The sequence below is a fragment of the Monodon monoceros genome, unplaced genomic scaffold (genome assembly GCF_005190385.1).
Source record: "Monodon monoceros isolate NGI ecotype Baffin Bay Population unplaced genomic scaffold, NGI_Narwhal_1 Super_Scaffold_11, whole genome shotgun sequence".
In the NCBI taxonomy this organism is placed as follows: domain Eukaryota; kingdom Metazoa; phylum Chordata; class Mammalia; order Artiodactyla; family Monodontidae; genus Monodon; species Monodon monoceros.
The window spans coordinates 104,030,622-104,055,901 of NW_021703767.1; the positions used below are offsets into that span (position 1 = coordinate 104,030,622).

Genomic DNA, 25,280 nt, shown 5'->3' on the forward strand with positions numbered 1-25,280 from the left:
AACTGGGGAAGGACACTGATTCTTTGGTATAGTAACACCACCGTCTGCCCTTCAGTTACAAAATCTAAAACCAGGTGCTTTTTTTTCCTTTCTGGTGTCAAGTTACTTAATCACCAGGGATGTTTTTAGGGAGCTGCTGAGTTAATCAAACAAAGAAACAATGCCCTTTGGCACAAAATTGAGAGATTGCCAGGGATCCAACCAAATGTAATTATAAAGTTTGTTGGCTTTCTGTTTGCCCTCTATTGGAAAAGGCTTATGGTTCCTTGAGCTAAATCTTTTTTCCTTTGAGAATATGGCATTGTTTACCATTGGTAACTGGGCATTCATTTGACAGGCAAGGCTGCTTTGGCTCTAAAGAGGTGATTCAGTTTATGGAATAGGGCGCTTCTGTTATTTTTGGTTTAGCAGCTTTTACAAAAATGGACGTAATCTTCTATTTTATCCTTGTATTTATACTATTAAACTTTGTTTCTTTCTCAAAATTTAGATTGCCCCAGTCCCAACCTAGATACTTCAAAGGACTCTAAATCAGGTAAGGGATGTGATTAATATTGGTAAATGCCCAAATGAAATTTTTACAAAATAACAAATTCATAGCAAGATAAATTACCATTTATTTTTCTGTTTTACTTCAAACAATCTGAATGAAAGGTAGGGACTTTCATCTTTCTACTTGAAAGAGTTGAATGAATTTTAAACTTCCGTGATTACCTAGCCTAGTGAAATCAGTGACTTTAAAGTTTGGTGATAAAGATGTACTTAGCGAAACTGAGAATTTATCTGATGGGGCAGTCAGGCCATTTTCTAGATTGGCTCCACTAACCTAATAGCGGGTCCTCTGTGAGCCCAGCCAGGTGGTGGATACTTGGCTAGGGTAGTCCTGGGAGGCTTCCCTGAGGAGGTGATGGTCAACTTGAACTCTGAAGGATGAATTGAGGTAACAGGGCAAAGGTGGGGAAAAGAGTTGTCTTAGTTCAAAAGACTTGCAGGTGTAAAGGCCCTGATGTGGGAAAGTGCACAGTGCTTGTTTGCAGAGGCTGAAGAAGGTCAGATGACTGGAATCAGAGAGAGAGGAGAAAGGTGGCAGGGCCATAGTGTGTCTGCAGAGGCAGGCAGGGGCTAGATTACATAGGCCCTTTGGATTAAAAAATCTGTTCTCCGGAGAAGATGTACAAATGGCTAATAAGACATAAAAGATGCTCAATATCATTTCAGGAAGATACAAATCAAAACCACAGCAAGATACTACTTCACACCCACTAGGATGGCTATAATGAAGAAGATAGTAGCAAGTGTTGTCAAGGATGTGGAGAAATTAAAACCCTCATGTACCGCTGATGGGAATGTAAATTGTCACAGCCATCTGGGAAAACAGGTCATTCTCAAATAGCTAAACAAATTACCATTTGATCCAGCAATTTCTCTCCTCTGTGTATACCCAAGAGAAACTTGTGCATGAATGTTCACAGCGGCATCATTCATGATAGTCAAAAGTTGGAAACAACCCAAAAGTCCATCAGGTTTTAAATGCATAAACAAAACGTGGTATACCCGTTTGTACTACTTTGCTAGGACTGCTGTAATGAAGTGCCACAGACTGGGGGGCTTAACCAACAGAAATGTATTGTCTCACAGTTCTGGGGGCTAGAAGTCTTGACATCAGGGTGTTGGCAGGGTTGGTTCCTTCTGAGGACTTGGAGGGAAGATCTGTTCCAGATCTCTCTTGTTGGTTTGTAGATAGCCATCATCACGATCATTTGATGTTCTTCCTATGATGTGTCTCTGTGTCTGAATTTCCCTTTTTTGTAAGGACACCAGTCATCCTGGATTAGGGCCTACCCTAATGATCTCATTTTACCTGACATAAATACCTCTATAAAGACTATCTCCAAATAAGGTCATAGTCTAAGGACTTCAAACATGAATTTTCTTTTGGGGTGGGGGGACACAATTCAATACACAACACCATATAATGGAATATTATTCAGCCATAAAAAAGAATAAAGTGCTGATACATACTACAACATGGTTGGACCTTGGAAACGTGCTCAGTGAGAAAAGCCAGGTACAAAAGCCTGTGTGTTATGTAATTCCATTTATATGAAATGTCCAGAAGAGGCAGATCTATTCAGGCAGAAAATAGAGTATTGGTTGTCTAGGTCTGGGAGGAATGGGGAGGTTGGATAGTTAAAAGGTACAGGGGTTTTTTTGGGGTGATGAAAATGTAAAATTGATTGTCATGATAGACGTACAACTGTGTGAATATGCGAAAAGCCATTGAATTGTACACTTTGAGTGAATTGTATAGTATGCAAATTAGATCTCAATAAGGTCGTTATAGAAAAAAAAACAGGTTATATCAGAAGAAAAATATCCAAAGCTTGTTGTCCAGAAAAAAATCCACATGTTTTCTTGAAAAGCTTAAGCTCAGTCATGTCTGTGCCCAGGGCCCTGCTTCCCGAACAGTTTGCTGGGACTGTGGTTTTTGCACACTTGATTTATTCCTGTGATTAGGTTTATGTGGAATAGAATATACTTCAGGACAGACAAGTAGCAAAAGTTGTCCCTCTGATTTGTTTCCTTACCCTTGTCATTTCTGAGAACAGAGCCAACTGGCAATCTTGTTGCCAGATGGTCGAGTTTTTATTGTTATACCTGGAAAATTAAGTACATTTTCTCTTTTTCCTCAAGGTAGCATTGTACGGGTTTGATGGTTACATCGGCTGTTTTTATGAGGCTTCCATGTTCCTAGTGACAAAAGGGGAACAGTACCTAAAGTTATGCGAAGTACCCTTTGGTTTTAACGTTAAATAAAAGAGGAGAGCTATGGATTTGTAAGATGTAACCAAAATGGAGATTAAAATGGGATTGTGCAAGGACAGCTCTCCCCCAGCTGTCTGAGAAAGGAGGAGAAAGTCCGCTGCTGGTGATAGTGTCCAAATCAAAAGATGAGAGTTAAAAGTGTGTACCCGCAGAGTATAGTCCAGCCAGTGGGTAGCACAGATTGTCAGGTGAGTGAAGGGACAGACACCTCAGGCCAGAGTGGGGTGGACCCTTCTCCTCTGGATGAAGGGAGGCTGGCCTTGTCAAGAAGCAGAGGGTGATTTTTGTAAACTGAGAGCAGAGCTGATACGGGGTACAGGGCAGGGCAACGAGCCCCAGAGGGGAGACGGGAGTGACCCCTGACTTGGCCTCGGGAGTGGAGAGGAAGCCGGCTGTGCAGCCGCTGTTTCTCTCTAGGCTGAGAGTATGTGGAAGGGGCTGTGGCCTGCATTCCCTTGCTGTCTGCCCCGAAGTGTCCAACCCTCAGAGGGGAGAAAATGCACCGGCCTCTGGACCAGATAAGGCATGGGACCTGCTCTTTCAGTTTGCCTGCTGTCACATTCCCTCTGTTCCCTTTCTCACCTTTCCCTCCTTTTATTTTTAAAAGCTTAGCGTTTTTTTAGTTGAATGCAGTGGATCAAAGGAAGGAGTATGGATTTTGTCCGCATCTAGGCTGGCATTCTGAAGGACAGCCGGGCGTGGTGAAGGTGGCACCCATCAGAATGAGAAGCTAGGAGAAGAGAAGCTCAGAGCTGGGGGTTGTTTGCGCACCAGCTTCCCTGAACAGGGAGCCTGCTGCCAGAGCTTTCACCTGCACAAATATGGGAAGGGTTTAGTGCTTGTAGTAGCAGGCTTGGACTGGCCTGTCACTGGAGTTTAGGAGTGAATGTGACCTATTAGTAACACTTACTAAGTGCCTACTGTGTGCGAGGCCCTGGGCTGGTCCCTCTTCGCAGACATCTTATTTAGTTCTCAAATTTGTGCCGTGAGGCCGAAAAATGGTCCTGGGGGCTTGGGCAGGCTCACAGGGCAGGGAGGCAGAAATAGAATCAGGAGTCCTAGGTCCAGAACCAGAGGGAAGGTGAGCTGAAGGGCTGGCCCCAGACTCCCTCTCCCAGGGACCTGGGGCAGAAGGTGGGCCTCACCTGGGACTGGTCCAGGCAGAATTACAGCCCTGCAGAGGTCCCAGACTGCCAGAGGGAACCGACAGAATAAAGAGGGGCCATGGTAGGGGCTGCTTGCTTCTTTAAAGCTGGGCAAAGCATTCGTTCGTTCACACATTCATTCATTCATTGAGCATCTGTATAGGAATGCGTGCTGGGGAATCAAGGTGGTGAGACACAGCCTCAGTCCTCCAGGGCTCACAGACCAACAGCTAAGCAAGCAGGCACTGCTTGGCAATGGGGTAAATGTGACAGGATGGATCAGGAAAGAGGCAGGGCTCACCTACCTTGGTGGGGCAGAGGGAGACTGTCAGCAGAAGTGACACTGCACTGGCTCTTAGTGGATACCTAGGAGCTCTGGAAGTGGGGTCCGGGGAAGGGATTTCCAGGCAATGGGATGGCATCTGTAAGGGCTTGGAGGAAGGAGTGGTAATCATCCTGGGGCACAGCTTGGGGAACAAGGAAGTGATTAAAATGGGTTGATTCTAGGCCAGTGGTTCTCAACCCTGGCTGCACACTGCAGTTATCTGGGGACCTTTAAAAATAATACTGCTGTTCGAGCCCCATCCCAGAGTCCCAGGCATGGGTATGTTTAGAAAGCTCCCTAGGTGATATCAGCATGCAGCCAAGGTTGAGAACGCACTGCTCTGTTCTTTCAGCCCTGGAAGACAAAGGCCATGTCCTATCACTTTGATTTCCCAGCACCTGTTTCAACACCTCACCCTCCCCTCAGGCATCCTCTCGTGCAGGAGTCTGCCTCCTACTCCCCCCACCCCACCCCACCCAATCAGTCTCTAGCTCCTGGGTGTTGAACTGCTGAAGTAACAAGAAGCATGTTTGCAAGTGTAACAACATGGTTAAGAGGGCAAGTTCAGGCCAGACTGCTCAAGTTGAAATCTTCTCCAGGCTTCGTGGGGGGATAAGGGGTAATGCCCTGGTGCTCCGTGGTGTTGCATAAGTCAGTTAACTGACCTCAGCTTACCTCATTTGGAAGTGAGAGTTAATGTGTAAATATACGTAAAGCCCTTACGTAAATATATGTAAATATATGCAAAGTGAGTAAATAAATGTAAATGAGTGAATACACGTAAATGAGTAAGTATATGCACAGTGCCTGGCACATAGTGAACACTCCAAAAAGCTGCTCTTAGCTGCTGTATTATCGTTCTCATCTTTATTCTCAAATCTTTCCATTTCTCCATGGAACTATTGTCCGTCCTTGGTTTTGGTTGTCAGTAGTTGTGTGTAGGGAGGGAAGATTTGAGAATAATATTAATAGCTTTCCGTGTATTTGCTCAGGGGATCCTGGGCCTGCGTGGGGGGGCGAAGCAGGACGGCAGTTGAGGGGAGGGAATGGAGGGGGTGCACTTGGCTGAGCAGATTCTGCCTGGGCGCTCATCTGGTCAGCCAGGGGAGGCCCAGCGTGCGCCTGGAGGTTGAGGTCAGATCCAGATTTGGGAGTAGGTGGCCAGCCCTCTTGGGGCTCTTGAGGTGGAAAGAAGGCTGGAAGTGGGGAGTGTGGGTGGAGTGTGGAGCGGAGCAGAAGGCAAATGGAGGACACACGGAGAGGCAGGTGGAGAACCAGGACAGACGGGAGGGCTGTGCGGGCAGGACGGGGTGGTAGGGGTCACGTCTACCCGTGGGAGTCATGGGTCTGGGGCTTAGTGGGCCTTTGGGGACATCAGGGAAAGGATTCCAAACTAGTTGTGGGAACAGAAGCCTGACTGCCTTGGATGGAGGCGCCGAGTTCGGCGTGAGAAAGGGGAGGGAGCATTCTTGGGGACCGCTCTTTCCAGAAGTAGTTGAACACTATAGACTGTTTGTCCTATGCTTCAGGGAAATGGCATTTACACTACAGTATACTGCACTGTTGTGTCATTGAACTTTTTGCATGGAGCCTTCTAGACGTACGAGTGCGGGTCCAAGACGGGAGCAGCGAGAGCAGGTCAGGCTGGGTGGGACTTGGGTGACACCCAAATAAAGTGATTATTGCAGCCAGAGTGTGATTTGAGCTCATATTTAAGCCATTAAAGTATGTTTTATCCAGCTCCAAAGAAAGATAAGCCTTCTTTTATGTAAACCACACTAGTTTGGGACTTAGTGAGAATGGATGAAAAGAAGAAATTAGGTGAGTTTGGATCTGTTTTATTATATGTATAATTAAAAAAAATAGTTCCTACTTTTATTCATTGTGTGCTTCTCCTGGCATATGCTTTTTTTTAGGTGAGGACAGCAGTTCTGAGAGCAGTTCTGAAAGTGAATCTGGTGAGTTATCTGTGTATGTGTTTCTTTAATTACAGAATTCTAGTTAAACATAGACACCTTTATTTTTATTTTAAAGTACTGCCCAGATCACTTACATTGCTTGAGGACATAATAATTACTAGTGTCTTTTTTGTGAAGTACTGAAAAAGTACTCACATGGTAAATAATTGCTAGTTGGCAAGCAAAGTGGCAAAACAGGATGAGCTGAAAAAGAAAGACAGGAAATGGTTGCTATTGGTGAGAGGCAAACATTTTACCTATTCTCCCATTAGCCTGTGTTTTTTCTTAGTTGTCGTATGAATCTGATTTAGACCTTTTTTTTTTTTTTTGTAGATAACGAGACGCCAAAACCAGAAAAAACAAGTGAGTATATCCTTCCTTCCTCTGACTTTCTTTTTTGTTGTTGAAAGGAAGAAAGACGGATAGGCTTTGAGATGTTTAAGTTGCAAGTTGCTTGTTCATGATCTTTTCCTGTGTAAAATTGGGTTCAACATTGGGAAACGAATAAGCATTTTGAAAATTTGAGCTCAGTAGACTTGGAATACAAGGGATGTGTTCCTGCTCTGCATTGATGCCAAGACCCTGCATGTGTGGTTCTGCCCTCACGGTTCCCAAAGGAGAAGAGATTGAGGGACTGGCTGAAATCTGCATTGTCGCCGCAGCAGCCTTGGCTTCCTTCCGAGGTGGTCGCCGCCCACAGTTTATCGCAGGGTAAACTGTTTGCTGCTGAAAATGTTGTACATTTGTGGTTTAAAGTTTCTGGCTTGGTCTTCTGGCTGTTTGTGAACAACTTGGGTATGAAACCACTGTAAAGACGTAGATTCAAAATATAAAATTTGGTTTTGATCTAAACTTTTGTGAAAGACTTAGGAAAAAAATGTTGCATGACTAAGCTTATATTCTAACTGATTTTGTTTTACTGCAGGATTTTTTTCCCCCAGTTCTTAGAATATAATCTGCTATGAACACAAATACTATAGCAAGGCAGTCAGAGGGCTCCTTTGTAATATTTTTAAATTAATGAAGTCTCTTCACTCAGAAGTCCTTCTGTCTTTAATCTAATTCTCCCTGCGGTTTCCCAGTGGAGAACCCGTGAAGGTAATTGTAAGCTCCTTACAATCACGTTATGTATTGATAAGAACCTGTAATTATTTCTGTATCACACTTGTGGAGTAGATGTCACATTCTGATACCCATAAGGAAAGAATGTGTACCAGCCCTCCTACTTCCAATCCCCTTTATACATTATAAGGACTATTTCATCCTGCAAAATGCGGTCAGAAGTCTAGCCTCCAGTAGATTGGATTAGGATAGAAATGAAGTCAGAAAGCTGTGTATTGGGATCCGGTCTTTGTTGTCCCTGGTTAATAATTGAGTAAATGGCCATAGGGACACAGAGTCCAGGGGCAGGGCCCTCAGAGTCCTGGAAGCCAGGCCTGGACCAGGGCCTCACCAGGGTGGCAACCAGGTGGAAGACATTTGAGTCAGAGAGGCTCGAGATAGGCTCATGTTTGGGTGGGAGGGCACGGTCAGTGCGGTCAGACAGGGCATGTGTGGGTCAGGGAGCTGCTGGACCTGGCCCTTGGCCAAAGTAGACTCCTGGATGTCTTTGGCACTGAAAGTGGGTGGGCTGAGGATGCTTGTCTCTGGAGCCCCGAGGCTATCCACGGGGCCCTGCCTTCCCCCAAGTTTATTCTCTTTGTTAAAAGACCTTTTATCCTCCACCCTGGGGGGAGAAATCAAAGAGACCCCCCCCCACCCCGTTCACCTCCATTCTCAGGTCAAGTGGAAGGACCCGGCAGGCTGCCCTGGGATGCCTACTTTTCTGTGGGCTGGCTGGTGATGCAGGCCCACCCATCATCCTCATGATCGGATATGCCTTCCACTCATAGGCATGAGCTCTGAGGTCACCTGTGTCGTGTGGATTAAAGAGAAGCTGTGGTTTATGTGTTGGAGAGAATTGCAACAATTTCTCTGCTTTGGCTGGGAGGACCTGGTGGAAGACTCAGTTTGCTGGGTGGTTAGGATTCTCTAACCTCTTTTCTTTTCTCTGCTCCCAAGGCAGATAGGTAGAAACAAAAAATGAGATGTGGATGAAATGCAGTGTAGATCAGCAGTCTCCAACCTTTTTGGCACCAGGGACCAGTTTCATGGAAGACGGTTTTTCCATGGACCCGGGTCAGGGGGGTGTGGATATGGCTCAGGCGGTAATGCAAGTGATGGGGAGCCCCAGAGGAAGCTTCACTCGCTCGCCCGCCCGCCACTCACCTCCTGCTGTGAGGCCTGGTTCCTAACAGGAACCAGGGGTTGGGGACCCCGGGTATAGATGATAGCCGCTAAATAATTTAGAATTTTATGATGCTTTTTAGGTTAGTGGCTGTGGAAATACGATTGAAGAATTTTGTGGTGCAGGACTTAGGTCAGTATTTAAGAACCTTTGGATCTATAGTATTCTGAGTCCAGAATTCTGAATACTTTTAGTCTCTAGTTTCTATTTCATCTTAATGCTGTTTTTTTAAAGCTGGTTCTGTCTTGCAACTCCTGGTTCCTGTATAATGAATGCCCTGATAGCAAGCAGCTTGTGTGGCCAGGGCTGGAGCAGCATCCTGGGGAGAGTCCACACCTTCTGGGCATTGGTGGTGGCCTAGGACCTTGCACATGTGGTGAAGATGCCCGTCTTACCCATGGGCTCACCCTTCCAAAGCTTGTTCAGATCTTTAAAATATAAAACCAAGCATTCAACATATTAGGTCTTACCCCAAGTGAAGAGTTATTGTCTACTTTAGAATTCTTTAATTTTTTAATGAGTTCCACCCATTGCCCTAGCAAAATAATAGTTAATAACAGTTAGCTAGCACTCACTGAGTGCTTGCTGAGTGCCAGGTGTAATACCTACCTGTAATTTTATTTTCTATCTTTCTGGGGGTGGTATTATGTTAATCCTCATTTAACAGATGAGGAAAGTAATGGACAGAGAGATTTAGTGCGTAACTAGAGTGCCCAAGCTCATGCAACTAGTGGCCGGTGTAGATAATAGGAAAATTCACCACTGTTCCCTTTCGTAATACATTTTTGTATTCTGGAGTTCTAGTCAATCAGAAAGTGAGCACTTACCAGGCCCTGGGGTTACAATCCTCATGAGGCTTACATTCTAGTGGGGAGAGAGACAGGAAGCAGAAACACTGAACTGTATAGTGTGCAAGGTGTCAGGCAGGCCCTGCTTTGGTCGGGGTGGCGGCATCAAGAAAGCCTCTCTGATAAGGCGACATTTGAACAGAGACTGCAAGGATGTAAGGGAGCGAGCAGCACGAATATTTGTTCTAGGAGATGTTAAGTGTGCAAAGGCCCTGAGGCAGGAGCGTGCTTTGGTGTGGAGAGTGGCTCGGAGTGACCGGAGGGCAGTAAGCGTGGGGAGGCTGATAGAAGCTGAAAGTAGTGGGGAGCCAATGGAAGAAGGAGTCTACATGCTAAATCAGAGACGCTTACAAGATAGTTCCGGTTTAAATATGCCTAAAATCAGACGTCAACTCCTCTCTTACTTCCAAGCTTATCTCGAACTCTGTACTAGCCTGAAGGGCTGATGCCAGTCAAGCCCTACCTTGGGGATAATGACTCCAGCTTAGTTCCCGACTCCTGGCCACCGTGAAGGGCTCTTCACTGGGGGCTGCGGCTGTCCAGCTGAGACGCTGGCCTAGGTGAGGAGTAACTAGTGAAGAGCTCGTTCATGACCACCTGTGCCTCGGTCCCTTCTTGTCTCCACAGATGGGGAGCTAAGAGAATCTTCCACCGAGGAAGCGTCTAATCAGGGTAAGAGCGAGGCAGTGCCCTTGCCCTCTCGTTTTCTCTAATTCATCCCGTTCTCCCTGTGCCTGTGGTGTGAGAGGAGGATTCTGAGAGAGCTGTTGCTTCTGTGCCAGAAGATCAGCTAAAGACTTAATGTGCCAAAACGGGGTGCATGGAAACTTAAGAGTCGCTTTCAAGCTCGTTTTCATGCCTTTAGACCTACAGCGGGACTCACAAGCATGATGCATCACGTGGCACTGAATCCACTCACGGAGATGTTGAATGTATGTTTAAAGTTCCTGTTGGTTGTGAAGCTGGAGATGGGGGTTTGAGTGATTTACGCTGTGACTGACTTACGCCAATACATGTGTGACCATATCTTTTACAGTTGAAGAATGGGAGGGTAAAGAATTGCCCACAGACCATTTTAATTCAGGTATGAACTGATGTTTTCCAAAATATTCGCATTATTGCTGAGGGACCTGTACCTTTGAATTTTGTAATCTGGTCATATCTTATATATTTATTAAAACAATTTTTGTCTGAAAATGCCAGTCACATTCCTATAAGCAAAACTTTTTCTCTGTCATTTAGAATTTAATGAAATCCAATCTCACTGTGAACACTGTAATGCTGAAAATGTAAGTAACTTTTAATTATGAAGGGATGATTCTTTAATTTGCTTTATTTAAGAAAACAGCATTTACTTATAGGTTATATATGTGCTTTTCCTCCAGAAACACAATGAACTAGTGACCCCCAGGCTCCTTTCCCGGGGACAGTTTTTGTAAGTAATTGTGAATGCAGAAGACATATCTTCAGTAATTTAACTTTCTACATAATTATAACCCCAAGTAGGGGAAACACAAAAAGCATAACTAACTTTACACATTTTATGTAATTACTTGGATTGTTTTCTTTGATAATGGTGCTGCTTCAGAATGTTATAGCGTTCCCTTAGTGCTTTTGAGTGAAATTAAAAACAAAAAATGAATTGAAAAAAAATAATTTTCAGAGGTCTTCTCCTAACCAAACATCAGGACTAAACAGGTGTTCTTATCTATCCAATGCAGACTGAAGGTGGACACAGAGGGAACTTACCAGTGCACGGAGACTGGTCTGATATTTGAGGTTAACAGAAAAGTTGACATCAAGTATTGCGTCCTGTCCTGGAGCAAATACGCGGACCTGGTTGTGAAGCCCTGGGTTGTCGGTGGACCCTTGTTTGATGTTAAATGTGACCCAACCTGCCTTACCTCCATTCATTTTCCACATTCCCTCTGCTTGGGTCGTAAGTACTCGTTTGCTAAAAGTTTAGTTGGTGTGTGCATGTGCACATGTGTGAGAGTATGTGTGCAACCCATACAATACCTGGAATACTGATTCACCTTCATGTGTTAACAGACTGCGATGCCAACATGATGTTCAAAGTCTTACATGTTAAAAGTACTGGGGCCTCGTTAGAATATACTGTGGACCATTCTGCAACCCATGTCAAATGGCACGTGAGCTCTCTTTCTCCTGTGGGACCCGTTATTCAAAGCGAAGAAACAGTATTCCACCACGGGGCTGTGATCCTGTACAAAGCCATCGACCATAACCCATCCTTGTCTTTTCGAGTGTACATAGCAACCAATAATGAGTCCTTCATCAAGGTAAATCAATGAAAGTGAATACTAAGTGTTGACTACTTTGTGTTCAGACTTTACATGACATCTGGGTGGGTCCCGTCCCTGTTGATTTAAGCGTCACCCACAGCGGGTCTGATTTGGTGCTCGCCCACAGAGGTCATCAGGTCAGTGCCTAGGTGCATGCCAAGTCCTCAGATCCATGGAGTACAGGTGTTTATACATGTAAACAGTGTCGTGAAGATAAGAGATAGGAAAATAGCGCTCCAGAGGTGGGGATGGCACAGACAGGCAGGCCTGGCCTTGGAGAGCGTTGCCTGGTGGGCAGCCTAGGCCATCTATTCTCTACTCCTTGCTGCTAAACATGTGGTCTGGGGACCAGGGGGCCAGGGGACATGGAGACCAGCAGCGGCTGGCTGACATTAGCAGGGAGTTCGTTAAAATGCAAAGTCTCAGCCCCACCCAGACCTGCAGACTCAGAGCCTGCACTGGTCAACATTCCCAGGTGATTGGGACGTTAGAGTTGGAGAAGCACCTGCTCTGGATACACTGGGGAGCCGTTTCAGGTCTTTGGGTCAAGTGTAGGGCGACTGAAGGTTTCTCCTTGGCCTAAAGCTCCGTCAGTAAGATGGATCTCTTAGGGTAACTCATTCCAGAGCAATTTTTTGGATAAAAATTGACCTTGGGTTCAACATTCTGGGTTTTGTAGCAGCAAATGTTCATGAAGCACCCAATGTGTTTAAGGTAGCATGGCCTGAGGGGAGGGGTATGGATATTCATAATGGAACCGGTTTTCCAGAACACAGAATAAGGCCATGATGTTTAGCCCATTTTCTGCACTGTAGCTATAACAGAGAATTGAATCTCCTTTCGTAGGCTGACTCACTGTCAATACAGTTATAATGACTTAGAGGCGGACGGAGCACTGAAATATAGTAGATAAAGCAGTGACTCAAAATTATACTTTCAGATTCAAAATTAGGGTTTAACAGAATTGGAAAAAAATAAGCATTAGAGCTATAATAAAGTGTACTAATTTATGAGTTATAATTTGAGTTATAGAATTTATATCGAACTACCTACTCCCAGTGGTTTTAGGTTGTAATATTTCCATGCTTTAAAATATTATACTGATTTTAATTAGCAATATGTATTAAAGTATAAAAACTTGATTAAGTAATAGGTTCTTAGTTTCCTCCTAAGCAAGTAGAATATGCTTCCTGTAGTCCCCTTAAAGATAATACTTTCCGTTGGAAAAATAGTCTTTAAAACGGTATAAAAATAATCTCATCTAAAGTGTAATTAGTATAGCACAGGCCACTCTGCTCAGTGTTATGTGGCAGCCTGGACGGGAGGGAGTCTGGGGGAGAATGGCTACATATATACGTACGGCTGAGTCGCTTTGCTGTGCACCTGAAACGTTCATAACATTGTTAATCGGCTACACTCCAATGTAAAATAAAAAGGTAAAAAATGTATAATTAGCATTAGATTTGGAATAAGTACTATTATTTGATGAGCTTTATATTTTTTTAAAGTAAAATCAATTAATTAAAAGAGTGTTATTCCACACTTCCTGGGAAGCTGGGGTAGGGAGCTGATTGTATCAGCAAATGTAGAGAAGGATGCCACCAGAACAATGGGGAGTGTGGCATGCATAAGGCAGGATGTCCTTCCTGGCTGGTGTTTTATTTTTACACCTTTCTTCTTGGGTTGATTTTTTTCCTACGTAGGAAGAGATTTCCTTGAACTCTGCCTCAGGAAACCTAAATTTCATGTTCGGCTGTACAGCTGCTTTACCAAGGGAGCTTGGGCCAAAGGTTACATTAACCTCTTGGGGGCATTCGAACATTACATGTAAAGTCAGTGTCCCCTCTAGGGCCATGTCAAAGGGATCATTGTGAAAATAAGGATGGAAACAAACTCTGAGTAGGCTGGAACCATGTACAGTAAAAGAGTTGCTTTCTGTTCACACGATGGGCATGTAGTTAGTAATACAAATGTGTAATGCGAGTGCTAATTTAATTTTCTCAGATTCTTCAGAAGCAGATTTTTTGGTGCCACACAGGGTATAAGTGTTGCTTTTGGCTGTAGTGCTTTCGCAGGAAGATGTTTGGCGATCTGGGTGCCGGAAGTGCAGATCAAAGGCGACTCAGCCTCTGTGGCTTTTTTCCCTTGTGAGCACTGTGAAAGCTACTCTCCCGCTGTCGTTCTGTAGGAGGAAGTGAAGATAATGCAGCTGGCACATGCACAGCCTGGCTCTTAGGTCTCTGACAGTTGTTGCTGATGGATTTCGAAACCAAAACCCATTTCCTCCTTTAGGATATTTCCAAGTCTGTAAAGCACTCCTCTAAGAAATTCATGAAAATCGACAAGCCTCCCGTTTGCCAGAAGTTGTTGCAGAATGGGAAGAAGTACAGGCTGATCAGTGATCCAGAAGCTGAAATCACCCCCGAGGTAGGTATTTTAAAAACCACCTTGGAGTAGTAGCAAGGATGTATATTTCTTAGATATGGTGTTTTGAAGATATTCAGAATAATGCATTTTGTTTTCCTTTTTTATTTCCCAGTTTCTAAGAAGGCGGTTGTTTTGCTAAACTTGTTGTTTATTCCAAAAATGCAGTTGAATTTCAGGATTTATCTGAAGTCATTGGAAAACTAGACTATCCAATCTCTTTCCCTTTAAAAAGGTTTTAAATGTTCTTGCATTTTAAATTAAATTCTTCAAACAATGTTAGCAAGGGATATTGGGCTTTTCTTACTGGAAGGCATTTGAAAAATAGTTATGAGGACAAATTGTTGTTAGATTTGAACTATTCACTGTACACACCATGACATTTGTAAGTGATCTTGGTTTCTCGGAAATGACTTAGTTTATTTTTTAAATTATTTTCATTATGTGCTCTGAGCATATGCCACAGCTTCTCTAGTCTGGACATCTGCATGGAAATTCCTTTTGTACACCTCCTTTTGTTTGTTTGTTTGTTTTACAGTTTATGAAAAGTTGAAAACATGTTTTGATTCCATTAAATTAAAATGTGAGCCAAGAGAGCTAATGGCAGTGGTCCATGTTGTACTGTTTTATTATATTATTAGGGGCCTCGTGCCCTGTAGAAGCAGTCAGGTTGGTCAGTCTTCTGTAACCTTCCTTCCTTTCCAGTTTCAAAGCGTCTCTCCACACCCTTTGAACCATTTGAGCCTTACAACAACATGGCTGAGGAAACTAATGTGCAAAGCCCAGGGCCCCGACTGCTCTTGGCCTCTCAAGCCACTGTCCCCACACTGGGATCTGAGAGGCTGACTCTCAGCCCTTCTAAGCTGATCAAGCCCTGGCAGATGGTACATCAAAACAATCACGAGAAGCAAACTGCAGCCTTGTCTGGGAAGTGTAATTAAATGAGAAGGGTGTGCTTGGAGCAGTGATTCTTGGCCTTTGCTGCATAGTGAAATTCCCTGAGGAGCTTTAAAAACATTCCGTGGCCTGGGTCCCACCTCCAGAGATGCTGACTTAATTGGTCTGGGAATGGCCTGGGCATTGGGCTTATTAAAGCTCCCAAGGTGACTATAATGTGTTGCCACGTTTAAGAACCACTAGGAGAGGGAATAATACATATTGAATGGATGGACGCGCCCTAGCAAGACACCGAGGGGGTCCCAGGAGTTCATTCTTACAAAAGATGTGGATAGCTGGAGGGCTTTAAATAGTCTACGTTCTGTTAACCACATTTCTGGCCGATAAAATGGGGATAATCTCCCAGGATTGCTGTAAGGATCACACCAAGTAATGGTTTGGGAGCATTCTGAAAGTTATCAAACTGTGTAAATATAAGGTGTTCTTATTAGTTTTAGACCGTTAATGATTTGCTTAACTGACATTGATCAGAAGTGCCTATTACCAGTCAGCTTGAGATAAGAGCTAAGAATCAAAAAACTAATAAGTCACAGTCTTTTCCCTCAAAGTGAGAGAAATACTCCATTCATGAAAAGAAATAATTTTAGCATAATGTGTTACTATAGAGATGGGTACGAAGTGCAGTGGGTCTCCAGGAATGCTTTTCACATGGGTGATGTTTGTTCTGGGTTTGAAGGGTGAGGGATTCCCCGGAAGAGATGAGCTTTCCGAAGCTCTCCCGGAAGAGGGACCGCTGGTGTCTAAGTGAGGGGGCGGGGATGTGCAGTTGGGCTGGAGGCCCCAGGATAGTTCTGGAGAAGCTGAACGTGGAGGGATTTAGGAGGAGTAGGGCCAGGAGAGGGCGCTGTCTCAGCTCTGTAGGCCCTGGTGACTGACCCTTAGAAGGTTGTGAAGATAATACTAGTGACGTGGAACGGAAAGGGTGGGGGACAGGTTAAGACCATTGGTTTGTGATGGTGATGCCCAGTGCAGGTCACTGATAGTTTTTAAAAGATGTATTTCTCCCGCCAGCCTTGCTAGCCTGCCTGGAGAGCAGCAGAGGAGGTGGAAGGCAGGAGGCAGTCTGTGTAGTGGTTAAGAGCTCACACTCTGGAGTCACGAGGTGTGGATTCAAATTCCAGTTCCGCCACTTCCTAGGTGTGGACCTGGGCAAGTTCATACGCTTCTCTGGGATTCTTTATCCGTAAAATAGCGATACGAGGATTTGTTGGGGGACGGCGGTGTTCAATGAGGACACGTGGACAAAACACTGCACGTAGTTCTATAAATGCGGAATCAACTGCAGATTGGAGAACGATCTAGGAAAAAGATGGTGAGGAGTTTAAAAGCACCTAGGATAGGGTGGCTGATGGGTGAGCACAGGTGCCATTTGGGAAAGATGAAACGTTGAAATCAGGAAAGGCTGAAAAGTTACACTTTAGAAAGCTAGGGCCACGGGACTAGAAGCTTCAATGAGGTAGAAAAGCAGTTTGGAGTAAGAGTAAGGAGGGATTAGAAGCAGGAGAGTGAGAGGATGTATGATTAAGGAGTGGGATTTCCAAGGTCAAAATTTCAGCATTCAAGCACTAACCCTTCTCATTGCCATTATTCCTTATCTGACATTTTATGTTGTTAATTAATGCAACTTTTAAATTTCAGAAAATCACATTTGTTTGTTTTTTTAAAGGAAATTGAATTTGTGGATGGTTCACTTTTAAAATTGAAAAGTTATAGTGAAGTGTATTTGGAGCAACCAGTGGAGTTCAAATTACTTTTGGTTGAAATGGATTCCGAGGAAATTGTATGGAAAGCAAAACTGAGAGAGTGTGAGTGTTTTGTATCTTGAATTAAAACTCTGTTTGGGGGTTGAGGGGGCGCAGGTGGCCTGGGTGGAAAAGCAAATAGAGTAGTTGTCTGTCCCATCACTGTAATATTAAAACATTCGATTAAGAGAAACAGAGGCCCCAGCTCCTGGGCAGAAGTGCCGGCTCTCCTTCTCAGGCACCCACCATGCAAATCCCCAGAGTCAGTGGGTGCACAGAGTCCATATTTGCTCTCATGTCTTTATACTCCAGAAACGGAACCCAGTCTAATCAGTTTGGAATTCTGTGCTAGTTTAAGCAGGAAGCTCTTCTATAGGTGTGACTCCTGTTCTCAATATTATACCCTTAAGTTAGCCAGTTTTGAAACAGGCCCTTTTATCCAAACTACAGTTACTTAGCTGGGAAGAGTCCTAGTTGGGACTGTGTGTTGGGGATTGTAGTATTTTTGCTCGGTATTCATTAATATGCTCAAATAAATGAACCTGAAAGATGTTACTTTTTAATCACAGCAAATGCCACAGGAGTAAAGGTATTTAACGTGTAGCAGCCTGAATGACAGATGTTCTTCTAGACTAAGCCTCTTGGCAATTTTAAAGACCACTTTTTAAGACTTCTTTTTTTAAACTTACTTAATAATATTCTGCATTGTAAGATGGTTCTGGTCTCCATTATTTTGGCAGCCTAAGCTAACAATGAACTGAAATTGCCCATCACTATTAGGCATCTTCACTAAAGGAACCTGCGGAAGGCCTGCCTGACACGTAGGCATCGGTTAGAGCAGGGGCTGAATTTCACATGGGGCAGGTGGTGTCGAATCACAGGTGAAGTGTCCAGAAAGAACCCCTCAAGTACAGAATGATAATACATATATGAGATTCTTTTACGTGGAGTACATACAAATACACTTAAAATTTAACGATGTTTATTTTTATGGCTTCCGTCTCCATATGGCACATGATGCCACTGTTCTATTTATGGTAGTTCTAGATTTAAAGAAATATGGAGCGAATGACATTTCACCTGGCAGATGGGTATGGCAGATATCATGACAGTGGTGGGCGGATGACTGAAGTTTGGGAAACACTTGTCCCGCAAGACGTGTTGGAAGGAGTACTTGTTATTTATCTCAAGAGTTCAAGCCCAGTGCATTTGCATACATACTAAGTTAAAACCCCAAACTCATATTTGAACTTTAGAGAGGTTGCCGAGACCCTGGGGTTTCAGGTGCTTTCATAAATCGATTGCTTTACTTCCAGTTTCAAAACCATTTTTTCCAATTGCTGCTTATTGTAATTTAACAGGTGACTGGGTTCAGCATGATCAGAACCCGAACATTTCGAAAAGCAGCACAAGTGGTAAGTGCTCGTAACTGGACGTTAAACTCGTCTATACCTTCCATCCACTAGAATTTTAATTCTGCTGTGCAAATACGGTCACGTTAAGGAGTGTTCCATAACTCTTAATCATCGGAACGACCTTTGAATCCATTTTCAATTTGTTTCTATCTCAATGATGATTTTTTTAAAAAGAACTCTAGTTTGAAGATGGGTAGATAATAAGAACCCTAAGGGAAAGCCAATTTGTTGTTGTTGTTGTTTTTTAAAGGTAATAGGCGGCGAAAGATGAGTAGCAGCTTACCTGATGAGGTGGTCTATGATAAAAGAATGAAGCAGATTGGCACTTCAGGTTTGTAAAAACGTCATCCGTGGCTATGAGTCGTTTTCCCTCGTCTCCCCCATTGACTTGCATGCAACACACGTGCTTTTTGGGTCAGTCCTCCTGGAGCCACATCCTAGGTGTGCGTGCCCTCCCAGATACTTTCCCTCTGTGTCCCAGCTCCTTAGGGCTGGACAAGGGTCCTTCTTGGTCTGCCCCAGCTTACTTTGCCAGCTTGACTGCGCACTCCTCCCCTTCCCTCGGTGAAAGTAGAAGGGAGGGCCAGGGGAAGCTCCTGCAGCCCGTAGGGACAGGGCCTGTGGCCTGTCCATCTGTGCATTTTCCCATAACACTGAGCCTGCAGCCTTTTATGTAGAAGACAGTGAATATTCATTGAAGGGGTAAATAGTGAATGTCCATGTGTGCATTCACTGGCCTCAAAGTTATTAGCTACTTTTGGGGGAAAGAGCCGCCAGCTCAGTTATTGGAGACAAAGGTCAACTTAATTTCTTCCAATTAAATGGCAGAGACCAAGGCTTGATAGTTGTGAAAATACAGTAGAGATTTAAGCATTTAAAAACAATACTCCAAGGAGCCAGAAGATGGAGTATGTACCTCAAAATTCAAGTCCAGCCAGAATTCACAAATTTAAGTTAAAAAACCCAGACTCAAATTATATGAGACAAGATCTCAAGGCTTTGGGGGCCTCATGTAACTCCCCAGATTAACCCTTTCATCAAAATACCTTTTATTCTACCATTGTAAGAAGGTGCGGATCTCTAAAAGCAGATAAACTCTCTGTAGGCTAAAATAAGCTATTCTTCACATGCTAGAGCAGGAGGTTGTGAGAATGACATATGTCTGATTTTACTGTATGTCACTAGAGAAAAGTTTATTGTTTCTATTTAATGAACATCAAAATGAGGCTCTGGAGTTATTTTAAAAGCTAACCAAATTGGGATACAATATTTGTCCAGTTTTATCGAGATATAATTGACAAAATTGTGTATACTTAAAGTGCACCATGTGATGTTCTGATGTACGCATATCTTGTGAAATATTTACCAGTCAAGTTAATTATCACATCTATCATCTCACATAGCCTTTTTTTTTTTTTTTTTTGGTGGTAGTGAGAATGCATAAGACCCACTCTCTTAGCAAATTTCAAGTGTATAACACAGTATTATTAACTATAGTCACCATGCTGTGTATTAGATCCTCAGAACTTACTCATTTATAACTGAATGGGAAACAATTTTATATTAAATTGATATTTAGGGAAAGTTTTTTTCTTGCAATTATTTGGCTATTTAAAATTAGCTCCAACAGCAAGTAACTAGAAATAGAATTAAAATGATCAAATACTACCTAGAAATTAAGATTTCCAACCTTTTTAGAGATGACAATGTAGTAGCGAATAAATTAATAAGATTTACTTTTTTCAAAAAAACTTTTTATTTTATATTGGAGTACAGCCAACGAACAATGTTGTGATAGTTTCAGGTGCACAGCAAAGGGGCTCAGCCATGCATATACATGTATCCGTTCTCCCCCAAACTCCCCTCCCATTCAGGCTGCCACATAACATTTTGGGGGCTTTGGGGATGGTCCTGAGAACTTACATTTTTGACAGATCCTGTGTATCAGGAGACCACTAGGGGGCAGGGGCCACCCTTGAGAACCCATTCTTCAGTCTAGAACGTTAGAGAGGAAACTGAAGTGCGTTAGGGTCCAATACAAACGTTAGGTTCACTTTAACAGATTGTTGGCTGTAGATGAGTGAAAGCGTCGTGGTCCTGGAGGAGGGGCAGGAAGGATTCTTCCTCCCTCTTATTCCTTTCTAATGTCACCTCCAGTGTTTGTAAGGCCTTGAGGATCCTTAACCGAGACCCTGTACCCCATGAGCTTTGCTGCCCTGTGGGAACATAGAGAATCCACCTTACTGCTAGGGCTGATATTTTTTATGGGGCCAGTGGTTTCCATTGGCAAACATATACCCTTCCAAGATTATGACACTGTTTCTTAGTGAGCAACAGATATTACAGATACCGTCCCCTGGCTTTTCCGTGGAATGTGCTCTTTCCCCTAATGCCAGGAGATGGTGGAATGGAGACTGCAATTCATATCTCTTGCTGTTCTCTTTATTGACCACTAAAGGTAGCATTTTGTATGTGGTATTAACACTTAGATGAAGTTGCAGAGCTGGGCAAGGGCAAAAGCTGTATATTTTTCTTTTTGAGCCACATAAATTATTTTTGGTGCCTGATTTTTTTTTTTTTAACTCCAACCTAATTTGTGCTGCTTTATAAAACAATTTCATTCCCTGAATTATTGAATTATCATGTGAGCATTATACCCCAGTTTAATGTTGTATGAAATTGTTTCCTTTGGTCCTTAAAATAGTTGGGAAAGCAGGGATTTTTTTTGACACTTAAATATATATATATATATATATATATATATATATATATATATATATATATTTTTTTTTTTTTGTTTTTTTTTTTTTTTTTTTTCTGTATGCGGGCCTCTCACTGTTGTGGCCTCTCCCGTTGCGCAGCACAGGCTCCGGACGCGCAGGCTCAGCAGCCATGGCTCACGGGCCCAGCCGCTCCGCGGCCTGTGGGATCTTCCCGGAACGGGGCACGAACCCGTGTCCCCTGCATCGGCAGGCGAACTCTCAACCACTGCGCCACCAGGGAAGCCCGACGCTTAAATATATTTTAAAAGCAGTTATTAAAGTTTTGAATCATGGTTTCTTTTTTTATATAAAGAGAATACGTTTTCATTGTAAATGGCTATAAATGAAGTGTTTAGAGGAACAACTGAATTCTTCATGTGCTTTTAGATGGAGTGAAGACTAAAACCTTGTTAACAGACACTCAGTTGATTAACCTTGCTGAGAAGTTGGGGAAGGAGTGGGTAAAGATTGCCATTGCCAACCTGAAGTTGAAGATTAGTGATATTGATGCTATCCTGGAGAAGAAAGAAGATGTCACGATCAATAAGTTTAGGATGCTGAAGAAGTGGCAAGAAAAGGAGCAGAGTAACGCCACAGCTCAGAATTTATGGAACTGCTTGAAAAACATCAATTCAGTTGAAGTCCAAGATGTGCTGAAAGGTAAGCAGGAAGTTATCTTAGTCATTTACTTGAAATCAAGCTGTCTTTGCAAATAGCAAATTTCTATTATAGAATGTGTTGCTTGTGTATTTATAAGCTCGGGTTTAGAGAACTGTGCAAATGCTGTAGCAGTAAGCATGTGGGCTGCCATAATCTAAGTAAAGGTGACTTGTGTATGCAGTCAGAGGAAGTGTTCAAATCCCATCTCAAGTGCTGGCTAGGTTTGTGACTAGGCAAGAAAAAAATTTTTTTTAATTGAAGTATAGTTGATATATAATATTATATGTCACAGGTGTGCAATATAGTGATTCACAGATTTTACAGGTTATACTCCATTTATAGTTATAAACTACTGGCTGTATTCCCTGTGTTGTACGATATATCCATGACTAAGCAAATTCCTTACCTGACTTTAAACCTCTATGTTCCCATCTGTCAAATGGATGCAAAACCCCAGTGTCCTGGGTCTGGTGTGATAACGAAAAGAGGTACTGCTTGTAAAGCTCCAGGCAGGTAGTGAGGCTCAGGCAGGGACCTGACTGGTAGCATTCATTGATCCTTCTAGGCTTTCTGTGGTGCTGAAGCAGTGCTCCAGGAGGCCACTGCGTGGCACTAGTCAACCTCCAGCAGCAAAGAAGGGAAGGGAAAGAGCAGAACCCAAGAGAGAGCTAAAGGGAGTTGTTTCTGGTCTCAATCCAGAAAACCACAGGGTTCCTTCCTTTGTTTTAAGCACTTCTTTTTTTGTGGCTTGACTTACTTATTAGCACATTGTTAGAATCAAGGTCAAACCAATTCACAGCTTTGATTATTACATATTGTTATCATGATTAACAAATGTGGTGTTACTTCTCAGAAGCCTCAGCAAATCAGAGAGAGGTTTTTATTTGGAATTCTATTTGGACTTTTTATCCCTTAAAGAATATAAAAGTGTGTCAGCTCCCCAGAAGCTTATATGAAAAGTAAAAGTCTGGGGCGGCCAACTCTCAGGATGCTGTCAGGTGTGGTGGGCAAGCTTTCTGAACTCCCCCACCATTGTTTGGATGCAAAAGCTGCAAGCAGATAGAAGAGCCAATTTTTCAGTATCAAATTTTTCATTCTTTTTCTTGGGTATGTTGAAATTATGTAAGTCACTGAGGCCCACATGTGGAAATCTACTTACTTGCATTTAGGCACTTCTGCCTCTTGACGGTCTGGCCTCTGTGCCGTGATAAGGAATTAATCACAGCCTCTTCCATCAAAGGAAGGCTTGGAACTCTGACTATCTCACAAATCCTGTAGAATGGGTTGTTGTTTTTTGTTTTCTTTTTCTCTGCTGTTGACCTCACTAGACGCTTGACTTGCTGACAAGGGTTTGTGACATTTTTTAGCAGTGAAGGGGATCATAAAAGCTTAGTCCATTCCCCTCATTAAATAGGAGAAAAATCTTCTGTGAGTTAAAAACAAACAAAAAGCCAGAGATTTACCAGTGTTTTATGCCCTCATGTAGCCACAATGTCTGGCTAATTGGCTGAATTTTGTTTTTTTATCAGGACGTTTTAGTATCTTGTAACTACAACCTTAAAAAATTGTACTGGTTTATCTTCAGCTCAGGAAAACCCAGCCACTCCCAGGAATTCTTTTTTGAAATGGACAAGTGACTTTCTTTAAAAGCATGTGCCCTTTCCCCCCCAACAATGAATCTCTGAATTCATTTCTCTATTTTGTTAGGTTTCTTACAGGAAACGTGAAGTTTGGAAGATGAGCTGAAAAAGGAAGCTTCAGGAACTTTTACCTGCAAAGACCCTCGCCGTGGTAATTGGGTGTGGACTCCGGAACCTAGAGCTGCACAGCCTGTGGAAGCAGCTCCTTTCACAGGCTGCCCACAGCTCACATTATTCAGGGGCAAAGGGAATGAAAGATTTGGAAACCTTGAGGAAGAAAAAATCCTCTGCAATATCAAGATTTTTTTTTTTTTTTTTGTACCCCCCACTCACACCTTCCCACCCGCTTCCCCACCCAAACAAATACACTTGCAAAGGGTGCTTAAAATGACCCAACGCAGTCAGGTGAGAAGTGCGATAGTTTTCCTTTTGGAGTCTGTGAACTATGAAATATATATCAAGTGTTTGAAACATTTTTAGCAGTTAAGTGTTGGAGTACTTAAATGGCACCAATTTCGTTTAGCTTTTTTCCTAATGACATTAACAATAAAGAGAGGTTCCTGTTCTTTTAGCTCCCACGCAGTCAGACACTTATGTGCCTCCAGGTACAATATGTCTTTTTATGTGGGGTGTGATTTCCACGTCTCACATTACTAACCAGTCTGGCTAGTGGTCTGCTAAAGCATTAAACCAATCATGTTACCCGGTCCTAGGGTGATTAGAAAGGAATGTAATCCTCTCCCCATCAGTGTTGGTGCAAACCCTCAGAGGTGATTGCCTCATCTCACTGGGCAAGTTCAGCTGGGTCCATCTTCAGAGTCCCTGCAGGTTCATCAACCTTCTGAAATCACCAGGCCAAACACTACATTTCTTGACTTTGGCCCCTGGGTCATTTACTTTGGGGAGGGTTGGCGGGTGGGGAGCACAGGAATGCCACTCAGAAATAACCTTAGCCAGGACCAAGGGAAAACTGTCATCTCTTCTCAAAGAGGACTTGCCCCAGGGAATCATGGGCCATATTGGCTCTTGTTAATGGGTGAAATCTTTTTTTTTTTTTTTTTTGGTATGTATAGATACTGTCACTCTCCCAGAATTATGCATGTGGTGATTAACATTTTGGATATGTTAACTTATTTGAAGAAACTATAAATTACTATTAGTCTCCTGAAGACATTAGCTGGAGAGTAAAATTCAATCTCAATGAATTAGAGAAACACACTTTAACTATAGCTTTGCCTGTGAAGAACAAATTGACTTTATAGGGAAGAACATATTTCTAATGGTCAGGGATTCTGTGGAATTCAAATCAATGTCACTTTATGAGTTTTTTAAAAAATTGGTCTATATATTATAGGAAACACATGGAGTTTTAACCTTCAGAAGTGTAAAATACTTAAAGGACTTGAATGTTTTAAACGTTTATTATTTTTTATAAGTTGTTTTCCAAAGAAAAGCATAATTTCAGAAGTGCTTTGTATATAAGCTGCTTTCCTAACAATTTCCAACCTTTTTCCTACTATGGATAAAGGGAAGAACAATAAATCTGCATTTGTACAGTGCTAATATGTCTTCTTTGTATTATTATTTACTGACACATTACTTTTTTTTTTTTTTTTTTTGGCGGTACGCGGGCGTCTCACTGTTGTGGCCTCTCCCGTTGCGGAGCACAGACTCCGGACGCGCAGGCCCAGCAGCCATGGCTCACGGGCCAACCGCTCTGCGGCATGTGGAATCCTCCCAGACCAGGGCACGAACCCGTGTCCCCCCAGGGAAGCCCGACACATTACTTTTTAAAGCATCATATTCCTTGGTTACTATTATCTTGGCTGTTTGGGCGTTAGTTGGTTTTGCTCCCAGCCCCAGTTCTTGGACTGAGGCCGAGTGAGTGTAAACCAGGGTAAACTAACCCAGGAGTTTGCAAAGATTCGGGAGAACCTGCACATCCCCTAACCCTTCTCAATCCAGGAATGATTTAGAGTGTGTCT

The 25,280-nt window shown here is 43.1% G+C and overlaps 1 protein-coding gene across 1 annotated transcript in view; it reads left to right on the forward strand.

The window, feature by feature from the left end:
- CARD8 (caspase recruitment domain family member 8) overlaps nt 1–24,503 on the forward strand; it is a 36,589-nt gene extending 12,086 nt beyond the window's left edge. Inside the window, exons 4-18 of the mRNA XM_029213741.1 lie at nt 491–535; nt 6,213–6,254; nt 6,588–6,617; nt 10,017–10,061; nt 10,426–10,473; nt 10,632–10,678; nt 10,775–10,824; nt 11,111–11,328; nt 11,442–11,692; nt 13,988–14,122; nt 16,743–16,881; nt 18,180–18,233; nt 18,484–18,564; nt 21,383–21,655; nt 23,363–24,503. Coding sequence (XP_029069574.1) covers nt 491–535; nt 6,213–6,254; nt 6,588–6,617; nt 10,017–10,061; nt 10,426–10,473; nt 10,632–10,678; nt 10,775–10,824; nt 11,111–11,328; nt 11,442–11,692; nt 13,988–14,122; nt 16,743–16,881; nt 18,180–18,233; nt 18,484–18,564; nt 21,383–21,655; nt 23,363–23,382 — 1,478 coding nt within the window. The 3' untranslated portion in view covers nt 23,383–24,503. The remainder of the gene's footprint in view (nt 1–490; nt 536–6,212; nt 6,255–6,587; nt 6,618–10,016; nt 10,062–10,425; nt 10,474–10,631; nt 10,679–10,774; nt 10,825–11,110; nt 11,329–11,441; nt 11,693–13,987; nt 14,123–16,742; nt 16,882–18,179; nt 18,234–18,483; nt 18,565–21,382; nt 21,656–23,362) is intronic.
- The last annotated feature ends 777 nt before the right edge of the window (nt 24,504–25,280 follow it).